Genomic DNA, 14,339 nt, shown 5'->3' with positions numbered 1-14,339 from the left:
CTACAAGTCAAATACGCATAGTGACAGCAGTTCTCTGGGTGAATGTATAGATGATCCTTTACAAACACAATTGTACCACAGTTGAGCGTGATTGAGAGTGGGTTTGAAATCAGCACAGCCGCGAGCCATCTTGTGACCAAGTGGTTGAATCTCAGAATCTCAGTCTCTTCCTTTTAAAATGGTGAGAAATGTGATTTTGTGGGCATTTGAAACGTAGAGAAGCCCGTAACAAGGCTGAGAGCTGGAAGTGTGGAGTGCAGTGTAGAGTACTTGCACAGCACAAGCCAAGCCCTGAACTGGATTGCCAGTGTCCCACACGCAAAAGACCCAAAACGCGGTTTCTGTTTGTTTCAGTCGTTTTATAAGCAACGCATCCATACATCGGTATGATCATCATCATCTTTATTTTGGCACAGAGTCCCAAGTATTCCTGAACTCACTATGTAGTCAAGGATGACCGTCCATTTTTAGTCATTAAATTTCTCTTGTTTTTTTTTTTCTTTTCCTTTTTTTTTTTTTTTTTTTGAGACAGGGTCTGACTTTGTAAAGCAAGCTGGTCTTGAATTCAGAGATCTTCCTGCCTTTATCCCCTGAATGCTGTGATTAAAAGTGTGTGCCACCATGACTAGCAAGCTGTTTCTCTCATCTTCGTAGCTGAGATTACAGGTATGCTATACATACGGTGCTATGTATCAAATTCAGGTCCTGTGTCTGCTAGGCAGGCTGGGCAGGCACTCTACCAAGTGACCGTTCCCCGGACCTGTTTGTTTCTTTAATAGAACTTCTGGGTTTTCAGTTAATTCATTTATTTGAGTGAGGTGATGCGTGCTTCCCAGGATATGGGAAGTGGAGCAAGAGGACAGCTCTCAGCAGTCGGCTCTCCTTCCACCTGGTATGTAGTTTGCCCTCTAGCCAGCAGGTATGGTGGTAGGTGCCTTTACCCTTAGTAGTCTTCCTAGAGTCTTGTTTGAGACATGGCCTCATTACCTCAGGCTGGCATTCAACTCACCTTAGAAGCAAGGATGACCTTGAACTTCTGATCTTCATGCCTCTCTCCCCTTCTCCTTTGTGGGTTCTGGGATCAAACTAGCCAGTGCCTTTCTTCTCAGGGCCATCTTAATGTCCTAATGTTTTATTCTTCGGACAATTTCTACACTGTAGGACTCAGTCTCTCTCTCTTTCTGAAACAAAATCTCATTCTATATCCCAGACTGGCCTGGAACTCACTGTGTAGATCAAGGCTTTTCTTGAATTCACAGAGATCCACCTGCCTCTACCTTCCAAGTGCTGTGATTAAAGGTGTGCATCATATGTCTGACATTCAGTATTTTATATTTTATATTAATTATCCATATCACAAAAATAGTTTTAAAGCCAGGTGGTGGTGGCACACACCTTTAATCCCAGCACTTGGGAGACAGAGGTAGGCAGATCTCTGTGAGTTCGAGGCCAGCCTGTTCTACAAGAGCTAGTGCCAGGACAGGCACCAAAGTTACAAAGAAACCTTGTCTTGAGAAAAAAAAATAATAATAGTTTTAAAAATGGAGTAGGAGAAAAGGATTTTTTACTTTTGCTTTGATATTGTCAGAGAACCAGGGAAAGAGGGAATTACTAAATAGAAACTGTGAACTGAACTAAAAAGGAACCTGATTTACAGTTAGAGAGAAAAATCAAAGATGTGGGGCAGTCGTTCCTTGGTAAAGCACTTGTCTGGCGTGCAAGGCCCAGGCTCAGTGCCCAGCACCGGCGAAATCAACTGTTGTGAGCGTGAGTGTTCTAACACTGATGAGTGACGTGCCCGCCCCGGGGCCGGGGATACACTCTTTGTTGTTACTATGCTAAGACACTGTGACCAAGGCAGCCTGTAAAAGAAGGAATTTCTTATAGTCCCATGATGGCAGAGTGGAGGCATGGCAGCTGAAAACCGAGAGCTTACATCTTGGAACACAAACAGGAAATAGAGAGAATGAACTCAGTCTTTAAATTCTCAAAGTCTGCCTCAGGTGATATCCTTCCTCCAACAAGGCTGCAACCCCCCAACCTTCCCAAACACCACCACCAGCGAGGAACCAAATATCTTCATGCCCAGAACTATAAGGGCCATCTTCAAGCCAGCACAGGGTATATCGCAGTGGCAGGGTTCTTGCCTGGTATGCACAAGGTTTGGGATTCAAACAGCTGAATAATTAGTTTTCCAATTGGGTATGGTAGACAAAGGAGAAAGATGTTAGAGACAATTCCTAGGATTTAATGGACTCATGAAAGGGCCTTGTATTGTTCATGGTTCTTTAGAGTCACAGAACTTATAGAATGAACTCTCTCTATATATAGAAAGGGAACCTATTAGAATGGCTTACAGGCTATGGTTCAGCTAATCCAACAATGGCTGGCTGCGAATGGAAAGTTCAAGAATCCAGTAGTTGCTCATTCCACAAGGTTGGAAGTCTCAGCTGGTCTTCAGTCTACCCTAAAATCCTGGAGAAGTCAGCTCTAATGCCAGTGAAGGCAAGGGCAAGAGCTTTGGTCTCCCACGTCCTCAGCAGGTGTGACCCAGATCGAAGGTGTATTTTCCTGCTGCAAGATCTGGATCAGAGGTCCTACCTTAAAGATCTGGATTAGAAGTGTATCTACCTATTTTAAATTAAGAAAAATGAAATCCTTCATAGGTGTGTCCTCCATTTTTGGGTTTTGGTTAATTCCAGATGTAGTCAATTTGACAACCTAGAATAGCCACCACAGCCCTACTGAGCATTTAACAATCTGGTAAAGAGAATTTAAAATGCAATTGCTTATAGCTGGTTCTGGTGGGGCATGTTTGTAATCCCAGAATTTGAAATGTAGAAGCTAAAGACTGTCACAAGTTTAAATCCAGCCTGAATATCAAGTGTTAGCCCGCTAGGACTGCATAAGGAGACAGTGTCTCCAAAATAACAAATACCAGAAACAAACAAGCAAACACAATTTTCTTAAAGATCCTGGGGAGTAATTTCGGGGAAGCAGATGAAAGCTAAAAGAATAACTTATAAGGTCTAGAGCAGTGTTTCTCAACCTGTGGGTTATGGCCCCTTTGGGGACCATCAAGTGTCCATTTCGCAGGGTTTACCTAAGACCACCAGAAACACAGATATTTACATTATGATTCATAACAGTAGCAAAATCACAGTTATAAAGTAGCAACAAAAATAACTTTACTGTTGGGGGGTCACTAAGGGTTGCATTCTTAGGAAGATTGAGAACCACTGCCCTAGAGGTTGAGAATGGGCCTAAGAGAGCCAAGACTGGGGTGTGGGATAGGATGGGAAGAGTTGTATCCCCCTCGAACTCAGTGGAGACAATGGCTTAAAGCTATAGATGTGCACGCTTTTCTGCTGAGGAAAGTGGATGGAAATGTTCATTTGTGATTAAGTAGTAACAAAGCTTCTCTGAAGTGGCGGCTCTCTCGAGTAAGAACATCCTGGCTGGGTTTTGGTTGGTTGGTTGCTTGGTTTTGGGATGGTTCTTGCTATGTAGCCCTACCTAGCCTAGAACTCGAGATTCTCTGGTCCCAGCCTCCTAAATGTCGCACACTCTACGACACCAGACTCAGATGAGGTTTCACTTCCCTGTGACTAAGAATTGAACTCAGGCCCTTGAGCTCAGGAGGCAAGCACTGAGTTACACCCCCAAAGACAGCGCTTTCATTCTTTTTTTTTTTTTTGTAAAGATTTATTTATTATGTATACAACGTTCCTCCTGCATGTACACTTCCATGCCAGAAGAGGGCACCAGATCTTTTTACAGATGGTTGTGAGCTACCATAAGCTTGCTGGGAATTGAACACAAGACCTCTAGAAGAGAAGTCAGTGCTCTTAACCTCTGAGCCATCTCTCCAGCTCCAAGAGCTTTCATTCTTAGAGACTGAAAAACTCAAAAACTCCTTTCTTAACTTAAAGTGACCCCATCTTACCCTATTGTGTATCATAGTATTTGTTATCTGCTTATGTATTATCAGTTAGTGAGAGTCCCTAGAGAAACTATCTAGAGGACGTGTGTCTCTGTGTGCTTGTTACGTTCAGCCTCTGGGGTGCAACTGAGTTTGGTGAAGACAGTAGACAAAAGTTTTGTGGCTTTTCCTCCCAAGATGTGAATTAACACCTATTCACTCCAGATAAGACACCAGTGATAGATCAACGGGATTATTTCAAGTGCGTCTTGGTAAAACAGTGAGTTCATTTTGGGGGTTACCTACATGATCATAGGTGACTTAGAGGCTTTGTTTCCACAAATGTTTCCCCATTCCAGTGTAAATGGTGAACCTAAAGAGCTGTGTCCCTGCAACTCCTTGGACAATCTGTACCTCCACTCAAGAGTCGCCTCTCCACTAGTAATTTTTTGTTTGTTTGTTTGTTTGTTTTTTGTTTTTAGAGACAGGGTTTCCCTGTGTAACAGTCCTAGCTGTCCTGGAACTAGTTCTGGTAGACCAGGCTGACCTTGAACTCACCAGTGATTCACCTGCCTCTGCCTCCCGGTGCTGGGATTAAAAGCATGTGCCACCACTGCCGGCTCCGCTAGCAATTATTAAAGGTTTATTTTAGGGGTGTGTGGGGTGTGTGTGTGTGTGTGTGTGTGTGTGATGTATTTGTGGGTAGGTCCACACCAGTGTAGGTACCTTCAGAGACCAGAGAGGGAGCTTTATTTCCTAGGGCTGGGATTGCAGTGTTTGTGTACCCCAGACATGGATGCTGGGAGCAGAACTCAGGTCTTCTAGAAGGGCAGGAAGTGCTCTTAACCACTGTGTTATCTCTCCAGCCCCTAGATAGTTTTCTTGTTTCTGTAACAAAATGCCTGAGAAGCAACTTAAGGAAAGGTTTATTTGTTTTTTATATTTTAAATAGTTTAGTTATAACACACACAAAAAACTTTTAAAGTAGGAGAGAAGGATTTCTTATATTTGCTTTAATATTGTCAGGAACCAGGGAAAGAGGGAATTACTGAATAGAAACTGTGAACTGAACTAAAAAGAGACCTGATTTACAGTTAGAGAGAAAAATCAAAGAAGTGGGGCAGTCGTTCCTTGGTAAAGCACTTGTCTGGCGTGCAAGGCCAAGGTTCAGTGCCCAGCATCAGTGAAATCAACTGTTGCGAGCGTTCTAACACTGATGAGTGGTGTGCCTGCCCAGGGGCCGGGGATACACGTGAGCTGCTATGGTGACCATGACCAAGCATGTTATAATTTATTTGGGCATATGGAAGGCATGGTGGGCAGAGTACAAGGCTCCTGATGATATTTTGTCTACAGTTAGGAAGCTGAGGGAGATGAATTATGAAGTCACTAGCTTTATACTTTCCCTCCTTTTATTCAGTCTGGGACCCCAGCCCATGGGATAGTGCCACCCAGATTTTGACTGGATCTTCTTCAGAAACCTCTCCAGAAGTGTGTGCGATGCATGCTTCCCCAAATCCAGTTGAACTGGTGATGAAGATGAGCCTCCACAGACCCTTCTAACTTTGTTTGCATCCTGAGTTTTGTGAGCTCTCCTCTCCCTCTAGGAGGCCATGCTGGGATTGCTGGAGTGGGCCAGCATGCTCAGCTCCTCCTATAGACGTAACATGAGCATTAATAAACAACGCTTTGTTCCTGAGGGAAAGAAGAAGAGTAAGGAAGTTACTTTGGTTACAGTTAAGTGAATGAGGGTCCAGGTAGGCTTTTTTCTTAGATTGGTTTTCTTGACCAAACCATTGTCATTTTTAACATTAGTGTATGGTAGAAAGTCTCTAAATTCCTGGAAATCCTCACTTACCTCACATAGACTTTCAGACTTCATCTGAACAAAACAAGTTCAGGTCATAAGACTCAGATGGGGACATATGTACTTGGGTTTATGAGATGGTATTGGGGATTGAACCCAGGACTTTGTGGATGCTAGGCAAGCACTCTACCAACTGAGCCACACCCTGGCTCCAATGATCTATGATTTGTATATAATGATTTTAAGATAAACTTGATTAGACACGAACCTCCACACCCCAGAAGAACAACCCAATGTACCTGTTGAGTGTGTTAGGATGTGATGTGTGAAGCCTTTTGTGCCACAACAATCTGGAAATTCTTAAGTGCCATTGTTCCAGTAAATGAACACTCCTCTTAAAATCACAATGTCCCCTGATGTGGGATTCCCCTCTGTGTGCTGTGAACACCATTGGTGAATAAAGAAACCATCTTGGGTCTGTGCAGGAAATAGAGGTAGGCAGGGAAAACTAAACTGAATGCTGAGAGAAAGGAAGCAGAGTCAGGAGAAGCCATGGAGCCCCGCAGCAGACAGTCACTGAAACTTTGCTGGTAACCCACAGCCTCGAGGTGATCTGTGGGCCAAGCAGTGATTTAAATAATACAGTTTCTGTGTGATTATTTCGGGGCTGAGCAGCCGGGAACAAGTGAGTGCTCTCCTACAACAGTCACCACTCCATGAAGGTCTGGCAGTTAAATGTTGGATATTGGTTGGGTTAACGAGTATAAGTGACTCCAAAATAAAACATAGTTTGTACCATTTGATGTCCTTCCATATCATAAGTTACCCAACTTTGTGTGTGTGTGTCTGTCTCATATTAGACAAGTTGGATTGTTGTTGGTTTTTGTTTTGTTTTGTTTTGCAGTGCTGGGAACTGAACTCTGTTTCTCGCTCCTACTAGGCAAGCACTATATACACACACTGTACTCTGGAGCTGTACTTGAGTCTGAGCTGTATGGTGTGATCTGTTGTTGAAGGAAAAGTGTGTGTGTGTGTTGCCCTATAGTGGAATATTAGCCTGTGACTGTTGTCTTTAGATAATGGCTCTAATTCTATTATTCTATTTCCATTTTCATGCTTACTTTGCCAGCTTGCCTTTTGTTTTTGTTTTTGTTTTTTTAAATACTGTTTAGACAGGTTCTTACTGTAACCCAGGCTGACCTAGAACATAGAACACACTATATAGCCTCGACCAGCCTTCAACTTAAAGCAATCCTCCTGCTTCAGCCTCCAACTGGTGGGATTCCAGGTATGAGCTATTAAATTAGCCATCTCAAGGTTTGAACTCAACTTTGTAATGTGGTGAAGTTGGATCTCACTTAAAAGGTTAGGCCTGCCACATGCTGCCAGTAGCCTCTTCCAGAACCCTGCCCTGTCCCCCAGAGAGTCCCCAGGGCTTCTCTTTCCTGTTTCAATTCATTTAGAGTTTAGTTTTGCCCTGAGATTGGGACATACGTCTCTCTATTGTCCTTAGCTGTGTTTTCCTGGTTCCTTCCAGCACTCTGCTGGCCTGTTTATCACAGGGGATTTGGCTAATTACTTAATTTAGAGAAATAGAATGGGGTTTGTAAAGTAACAAACAGAAGTGATGTAATTCAGTTTCCAGCTGGTTTCAGAGTTGGTTGAGTTGTTATGGAGTTTCCTTATTGCTTTGCTCCTGCTGTGCTACAGGGGAGGCGAGGGGAGTGCCATCTCAGGGAGGGCTCAGTCAGCACTTCTGGGAGATGGGGACTAGTAAGGAAGCCACACCGCTGAGCCAGGAGACTGGACTCCTGCTAAATCTGATTTCCAAGCCCTGGTAATTCATTCAGATTTCCTTTTGTTATTGTCTCATTTAAAAATTACATTTGTTTATCTTAGTGGGGTGTATTTGGAAGGGTGCGTGTGCCAAGTTTGCACGTGGCAGTCGGAGGACCACTGGTGATAGACTGGGTATTTCACTCACCACATTCAGAGTTTTTGAAATCAAGGAGCCAGATTGGATTTTTCTGTTGCTACTTGAGACATAAGGTCTCACAACGTAGTCTTCATGGCTGGCCTGTAGACAAGGATGGTCCTGAACTCACAGAGATCCTCCAGCCTCTGCTCCTGGGTACTGGGATTCAAGGAGTGTTCCACCATGCTGGAGTGGAGTGAGATTTTCATCCATGTTCAACTTTTATCTTCCAACTGCATATTCTCTTTGTGATGGTCCTCCCTTTGTGATTCCTCACTGCACAGCCTCCTGATGGGACTGGCCAGATGAGCAAATGCCTGCTTTCCTTAGTGTCCATTCCTCCCCCTTGGACTCTTCAGGGCAGAAAGAATCACACTCTTTGAGACAAGATCTCACATAGGGTTCAGGCTGGTCAACTCTTTATGTCATTGGGGTTGATCTTGAACTATGGGCCTCCTGCCCTCACCTTCCAAATGCTGGGATTATAGACCTGCACTGCGACACCTGGGGCTCTGTGCACAGGCACTCCGTCAGCTGAGCTACAGGGCACCACAGTATGACTTACTCCCGGGAACTTTGGGAATTCCCAGAAAAGACTCTATTGGGCAATTCCTCCTGATTGTTATGTCAACTTTCGGACCGTGTTCTGAGCAGCTGTGTCCTGCGTAGTGTAGGAGGGAGGCTGTGTTGGAAGTGGTCCTGTGATCTTTCTCACAGTGTTACTGTAACTGCCCTGGCATCACAGAAGCGTTTTTGTTTTGCTCCCCAGCTTTACTGAGGTGATAGAGTGTGACTCATGCAGCGTGTGTGGTTGATGAATTGCAGTAATTGTTCACGGCCTGTAACAAGAGCACTCGGAGATCTGAACAATTAGTTCCTTAAGCTGAGAAATCCCTTCCTGTCCTTTGTGGTACTCTCTGCCTCTGTGGCTAGCCCCATCAGCCTCATCTGCTTCTGCCATCAACTTTGGGATCACTTGCACAAGGGGCATGACTTTTATTTTGCCTGCCTTGTCCCTTTGCCACCGTCAACTACCATTTGCTCCTGTAAGGCACAAGTATGTCCTGGCTTTTGAGTCAGGGTCTCCTATGTCAAACTCACTAATGTAGCTAAGACGACTCTGAACAGCTCCTCCCTCCACCTCTGGATTTCTGCGATTACTGGTATGTTCAACCATGTCTCATTGTGGTGGGTATGGGTCCTGGGGCTGCATACGTGCTAGGCAAGCACTCTACCCACTGAGCCATCGTCCTAACCTGGTCCTGGTTTTTAGAGACAAGATCTCAGGTGGCTCAAGCTGGTCTTGAACTTGTTTAGAGTCACATTAGTCTTCTGATGCTCCTTATACTTCCCAAATGTAAGGTTTGCAAGTTTGTTTTTCCACACCCAGCTTAAGGCACCAATGTGTCGTGAATAAATTTATTATAAACTTAAAAGCATATGAGGTGAGGTGGCGCTTCTTTTGTAGAGCCTAGAATAGCCTATGAAGTGTTAAGCCCCCTGCTTAATTCTAAATATCTTTCTATGACTCTCAGCTTTAGCCCTGGTTTTATGTTTTGTGAGAGGTCCCCAGGGCTGAAAGTGTATTCCTGAAGTACATATTGCAAAAGGTTTAAATGTTCAACTAAAAATAATATATGTTTTAATGGTTCTCTGGATCTGCACCTAGGCTGGCCTTGAACTTGTGTGATCTTCCTCTTGAGTTTAGGCTGGTCCCCATTTACTTCTGCCCCCCTTTCTCTTTCCCTCCAAACAAATACCTTTGAAGCATTTGTAATGAATACTCTTAAAAGAATATACTTTGAAGGCTGTGCATGGTGGCCTATACTCTTATTCCTAGCACTTAGGAGGCAGAATCTGTGAGCCGGCCTCATCTACATAGTGCATTCCAGAACAACCAAGACTATACAGTGAGACCTTTCTCAAAAACAGACAAACCAAACAAGAATTACATTCAGTCAGGCCTAGTGATGTATTCCTGTAACCCCAGGTAGATTATAGGAGGTAGAGATGTTAGTGGGAAAACTGAGGTTCCCTCTTCGGATTCTTCGTCTCATTCATAAAAGGATTTAGATGTGGGGAGAAAGTCATGCCTTTTGAGTTAGGGTCCAGCATGTTCAACAAGCAGCCACACAGCAGGAGCAGAGACTGAGAAAGCCGGAGTATGAATCAATGAGGGTATGCCCAGAGTTAGGGAGAGAGGGAGGGAGGTAGAAAGAGAAAAAAAATTAACATTTTTCTGGGTAATCAGAAAAGTTGAGACTCCCGTAAAAGACTACTTCCGGGGTGGGGTTTCTGAGAAGGAAAAGTATGTATCTCATTAAGGGGGTAGTTACTCCTCCTGTCTTTTTATCAAGATTTGAGAAAGTCAGCCTGTCTGAGGTGATTGATAGGTCCAGCTGGACTGACTGTTTTGGGTGTCCGTAGGCAGAACTTGGGTTCTGGTCTTTTCAGCTGGGGGCAGCTGAGTGGCCTTTACAAGCCCAGGTACTCTCACCTTCTTAATTGAGACAGGGTCTCACTGTATGACTCTGGCTGGCCTGGAACCTGCTATGTAAACCAGGCTGACCTTGAACTCGCAGAACAGTTTGCCTCTGCTTCCTGAGTGCTAGCATTAAAATCATGGACTACCAAGCCTAGCTATTTTATTTTCAATCGTGTGTGTGTGTGTGTGTGTGTGTGTGTGTGTGTGTGTGTGTAATGGGTATGTGCTCATATGAGTGCAGGTGTCCTGGGAGGCAGAAGACTTGGGTGCTGGGAATGGAGCTCAGGTCCTCTGGACAAGCAGTGTGAACTCAAGTGCTAAGCCGTGTGTCCTGATGCATCCTCTGTTTTGAGTAGGTTCTGCCGATCGTGTATTGCGACCAGTATAAAAAATAATAAATGGACATGTCCATACTGCCGAGCATACCTTCCTTCGGAGGGAGTGCCAGCCACTGACATAGCCAAGAGAATGAAGTCAGAATACCAGAACTGTACTGAGTGCGGGACTCTGGTGAGTAGCACAGCCCTCGCTCATGATTACAAAGTTTTCCGGTGACGTTTTCATTCCACTGCTCCATCTCCCCAGCTCCCCCACTGTGGGAACAGGATCTCATTCTGTAACCCATGGTGAACTTAAACTTGCCATCCTCCTGCCTCTGCTGTGGAAGTGTCAGAATAACATGCATGCCCACCACATCAGCTCCTCTAGTTTTGGTGTATATATAGCACAGAGAGATTGAACCCAAGGCTTCCTGCATGCTAGGTGACTGTTAACCCCTGAACCATATCCCCAGCCCTCATTTTTACTTTTGATATAGAGACAGAGTCATTAAGTTGCCTATGCCAGCTGTGAACTTACTCTGTAGCCCTATAGTAGCTTGCATTACAGGCTCGCCCCACCAACCTTGTAAACACTTATTTAGGAGGGGGGGTTTCAAGACAAGGTTTCTCAGTGTAGTCTTGGCTGTCTTGGAACTAGCTCTGTAGATCAGGCTGGTCCCAAGCCCACAGAGATCTGCCTGCCTCTGCCTCCCGAGTGCTGAGACTAAAAGCATGCACCACCACCAGCTGGCAAACATTCTTTTTGAAAGTTAGAACTTTTGCTTCATTCATCTGTTTTCTTACCACCATCCAGAGCTGGAAAATAAAAAAATTTTAACCTGGATGGAATTTAAAGAAACATATGAAAAATTCTTGCCTTTAATCTCAGCACACAGGAGGCTGGAACAAGAGGATCTGCTGCATGTTCAAGGCAGTAGTTCTAATCCAGCCAGGACATCGTCACAATGCACATGCCAGAACAACAAATACCCAAAACACAACGTCAGTTCTCGCCAGGACGTAGTGGCACACTCAGGAGGCAGAGGCCAGCCTGGTCTACAGAGCAAGTTCCAGGACACCCAAGGCTACATAAAGAAACCCTGTCTGGAAAAAAAGAGAAAAGAGGCTGGAGAGATGGCTCAGAGGTTAAGAGCACTGGCTGCTTGTCCAGAGGTCCTGAGTTCAACTCCAACACCCACATGGAGACTCACAACCACCTGTAATGAAATCTGGTGCCCTCTTTCGGCGTGTAGGCATGTATGCAGGCAGAATACTATACATAATAAATAAATTTAAAAAAAATCCAATCCTCAGTAGTTATTCTCACCCCTTGCCTGAGATCCTGGAAACCAACTGAACTTCATCCTCCTTCCTCTGCCCCTTAGGAAATTACTTCTGACTGAGGGAGCAGGAAGATGCGAAATGGCCTTTCAGTTTCCTAGCTCCTGAGAGTGACTGATTTGATTTCGTTCCCTGCACCCCTTTCCCAGGGCCCTTGTCTCCTGTTAGGCTCCCTTCCTGTTACCATCTTTCCTGTTACCTGGAGAGCTGCATGGTCACACTCCATGTGTCAGCCACTGCCAGGGCCCTTGAGCAAGAACACAAGCGGAGCTCGGCACCTCCTCTAACATAGTTCCCAACACCTATCCTCTAAGGCCTTGGCACCTCCTCTAACATAGGACCCAACACCTATCCTCTAAGGCCTTGGTGCATTAAAAGACATTTATAAGATGGGCGTGGTGGCACACACCTTTAAGCCCAGCTCTTCAGAAGCAGAGGCAGGTGGATCTCCGTGAGTTCGAGGCCAGCCTGGTCTACAGAGCAAGTTCCAGGACAGCCACAGCAGTTACACAGAGAAACCCTGCCTCGAGAAACAAAAAAACAAAAATAAAGACATTTTTAAGTATAAGGCTCAATAATCTATCATGACCATCTGACCAGAATTTACACATATCCTTTGGAGACAAGCATCCTGAGATCCAACACTAATTCTCTGTTTTTGGTTTTATACAAATTATTTGTTTGTTCTTATTAATCTATTATTTTATGTGTGCAGGGGTTGGGGGCACACATAGACAACCTTACTTTGATTTTCTATCCAGAACAACAGCATTCTCTGAGGTCCTGGGTGGGACCCTCACCTGATTCTCATCTCTGGTATCCATCAGTCACAGGATTTTGGTTAATGTTTTAGGAACTCTGTGCCCCTCTCTTGCTTTCTAGACTGTTCTTCTGTCCAGGAGTACTGCCAGTTTTTTTTTTCAGGTTTCAGCTTTGCATGCTTCATTGTGAGGCCCGCTCCCCTCTCCATGCAGCCTGGCCTTCGTATTTTTAGTTCCTCTCGAAACAACTTCTGAGGTAGTCGTCTGCACATATTTTTCCTCTATTTGATTATCTGCAACATTAGAAATGGGAGAGGCTCGTTGTCTACCGTCTCTTCGATGGTATCTTACATAATTTTGTGTGTATGTCTGGATTATAAATTTAACAATCTTTTTATTTTTCAGTGTGCGATCCCCAGGTTGATGATTTTTCTAAGGAAAGCTTGTCTTTCTTGAACAAAGAATCTGAATTTTTTTGTGAAACAGAGTCTTAGCCTGGCCTAGCCTGAAACTTGTGATCCTCCTGCTTCAAATCCTCCTCCTTCCAACCCTGAGAATTATGTGTGTACCACCACTCCCACTGTCACACTGATTTTTCCTTCCTTTTCCTCCCATCCTTTCTCTTTCTTCCATTCTTCCTTCCTTTCTTCTCTCGTTTTTATGTTTCTTTGGAGACCGGTCTCACCCAGCATGCCTGTATGGCCTGGGACTCACAGTGTGAATCAGGTTGGCAGAGGTCACCTGCTTCTTCCTCTCAAGTGTTGGGATTAAAAATGTGTGCCATAATGCCTGGCTTAGAAGTGTAGACATACTTGTACACGATTAAACTAAATAAAGAGAAGCTATGTAAATAGAATTCTTGAACTTTTATTTTGGTTAAGAGGAGAGCGAGAGCTCATATGCATACCAACAGGCACCCATGGGCCACAGCTTGCATGTGGAAACCAGAATACAGTCTGTAGGAATTGGTTCTCTCCTCCCTTGTGGGGGCCTAGAATCAGTTGTCCGGCTTAGTAGATACATTTACTCAGTGAGCTATCTCAGCAACCCCCAAAGAAGATGCTACCGGTTATAAACATCTCCTCCCTCCTTCTTTTCCTCCTCCTCCTCCCCTTCCCCACCCACCTCTCAGATAGGGTCTCACTGTATAGCCCTGGCTGGTCTGGAACTCTGAAAGATCTACTCACCTTTGCCTCCCAAGTGCTGGGATTAGAGGCATGCGCCACTGCTGGGCTTACACCTTTAATCCTTTATATCTTAATATCTTTTGAAGATCGCTACCTTCATCAGTCTTCTTTTTATGTTTTTGATGGGTACTTTGTCACTGTTTTCATGTTCTCACTAGCTTGCTTTACTTCTGCCTTTTGTTAAGTGACTGTGGCTATTTCCGTCACGTCGTAAAGTTTCTGAAGCTGAACTTTCAAAGGAAGTTTGGGCAGAAGGAGGCTGGCTGTGGGCTGCCACCTAGCTACAGCTGTAAGATGCCTCCTTCACCAGGAGATCTTATCAGTGTTTCTACTGAAACTGAGTGCAGTGTTACTGTACAGCATAGCCCCTGAGTGTTGGTCTGCACTGATCAAGGCAGGCTACAAGAGCTGTGGTTCCTTGGTCCTGATGGCACCATTAAGTATACTGTGCATTCTGAATTCACACAACACTGTTGGCCATGTCATGAATTGATGCATTTATGACTTCACTTCAGGTGTGAGAGGTTTCCTTTACTTCGTG

General features: G+C 44.6%; 1 protein-coding gene across 2 annotated transcripts in view; it reads left to right on the top strand.

Moving 5' to 3' along the window:
• Rnf125 (ring finger protein 125) overlaps positions 1-14,339 on the top strand; it is a 30,909-nt gene that overhangs the window by 2,902 nt on the left and 13,668 nt on the right. For both annotated transcript variants that reach the window (XM_048442669.3, XM_048442668.3), the window contains exon 2: positions 10,546-10,699. In XM_048442669.3, the coding sequence (XP_048298626.1) occupies positions 10,546-10,699 (154 nt within the window). The remainder of the gene's footprint in view (positions 1-10,545; positions 10,700-14,339) is intronic.

This window comes from Myodes glareolus, chromosome 13, assembly GCF_982192425.1.
Source record: "Myodes glareolus chromosome 13, mMyoGla1.1, whole genome shotgun sequence".
In the NCBI taxonomy this organism is placed as follows: domain Eukaryota; kingdom Metazoa; phylum Chordata; class Mammalia; order Rodentia; family Cricetidae; genus Myodes; species Myodes glareolus.
This window is presented reverse-complemented; position numbering and strand designations above follow the sequence as displayed.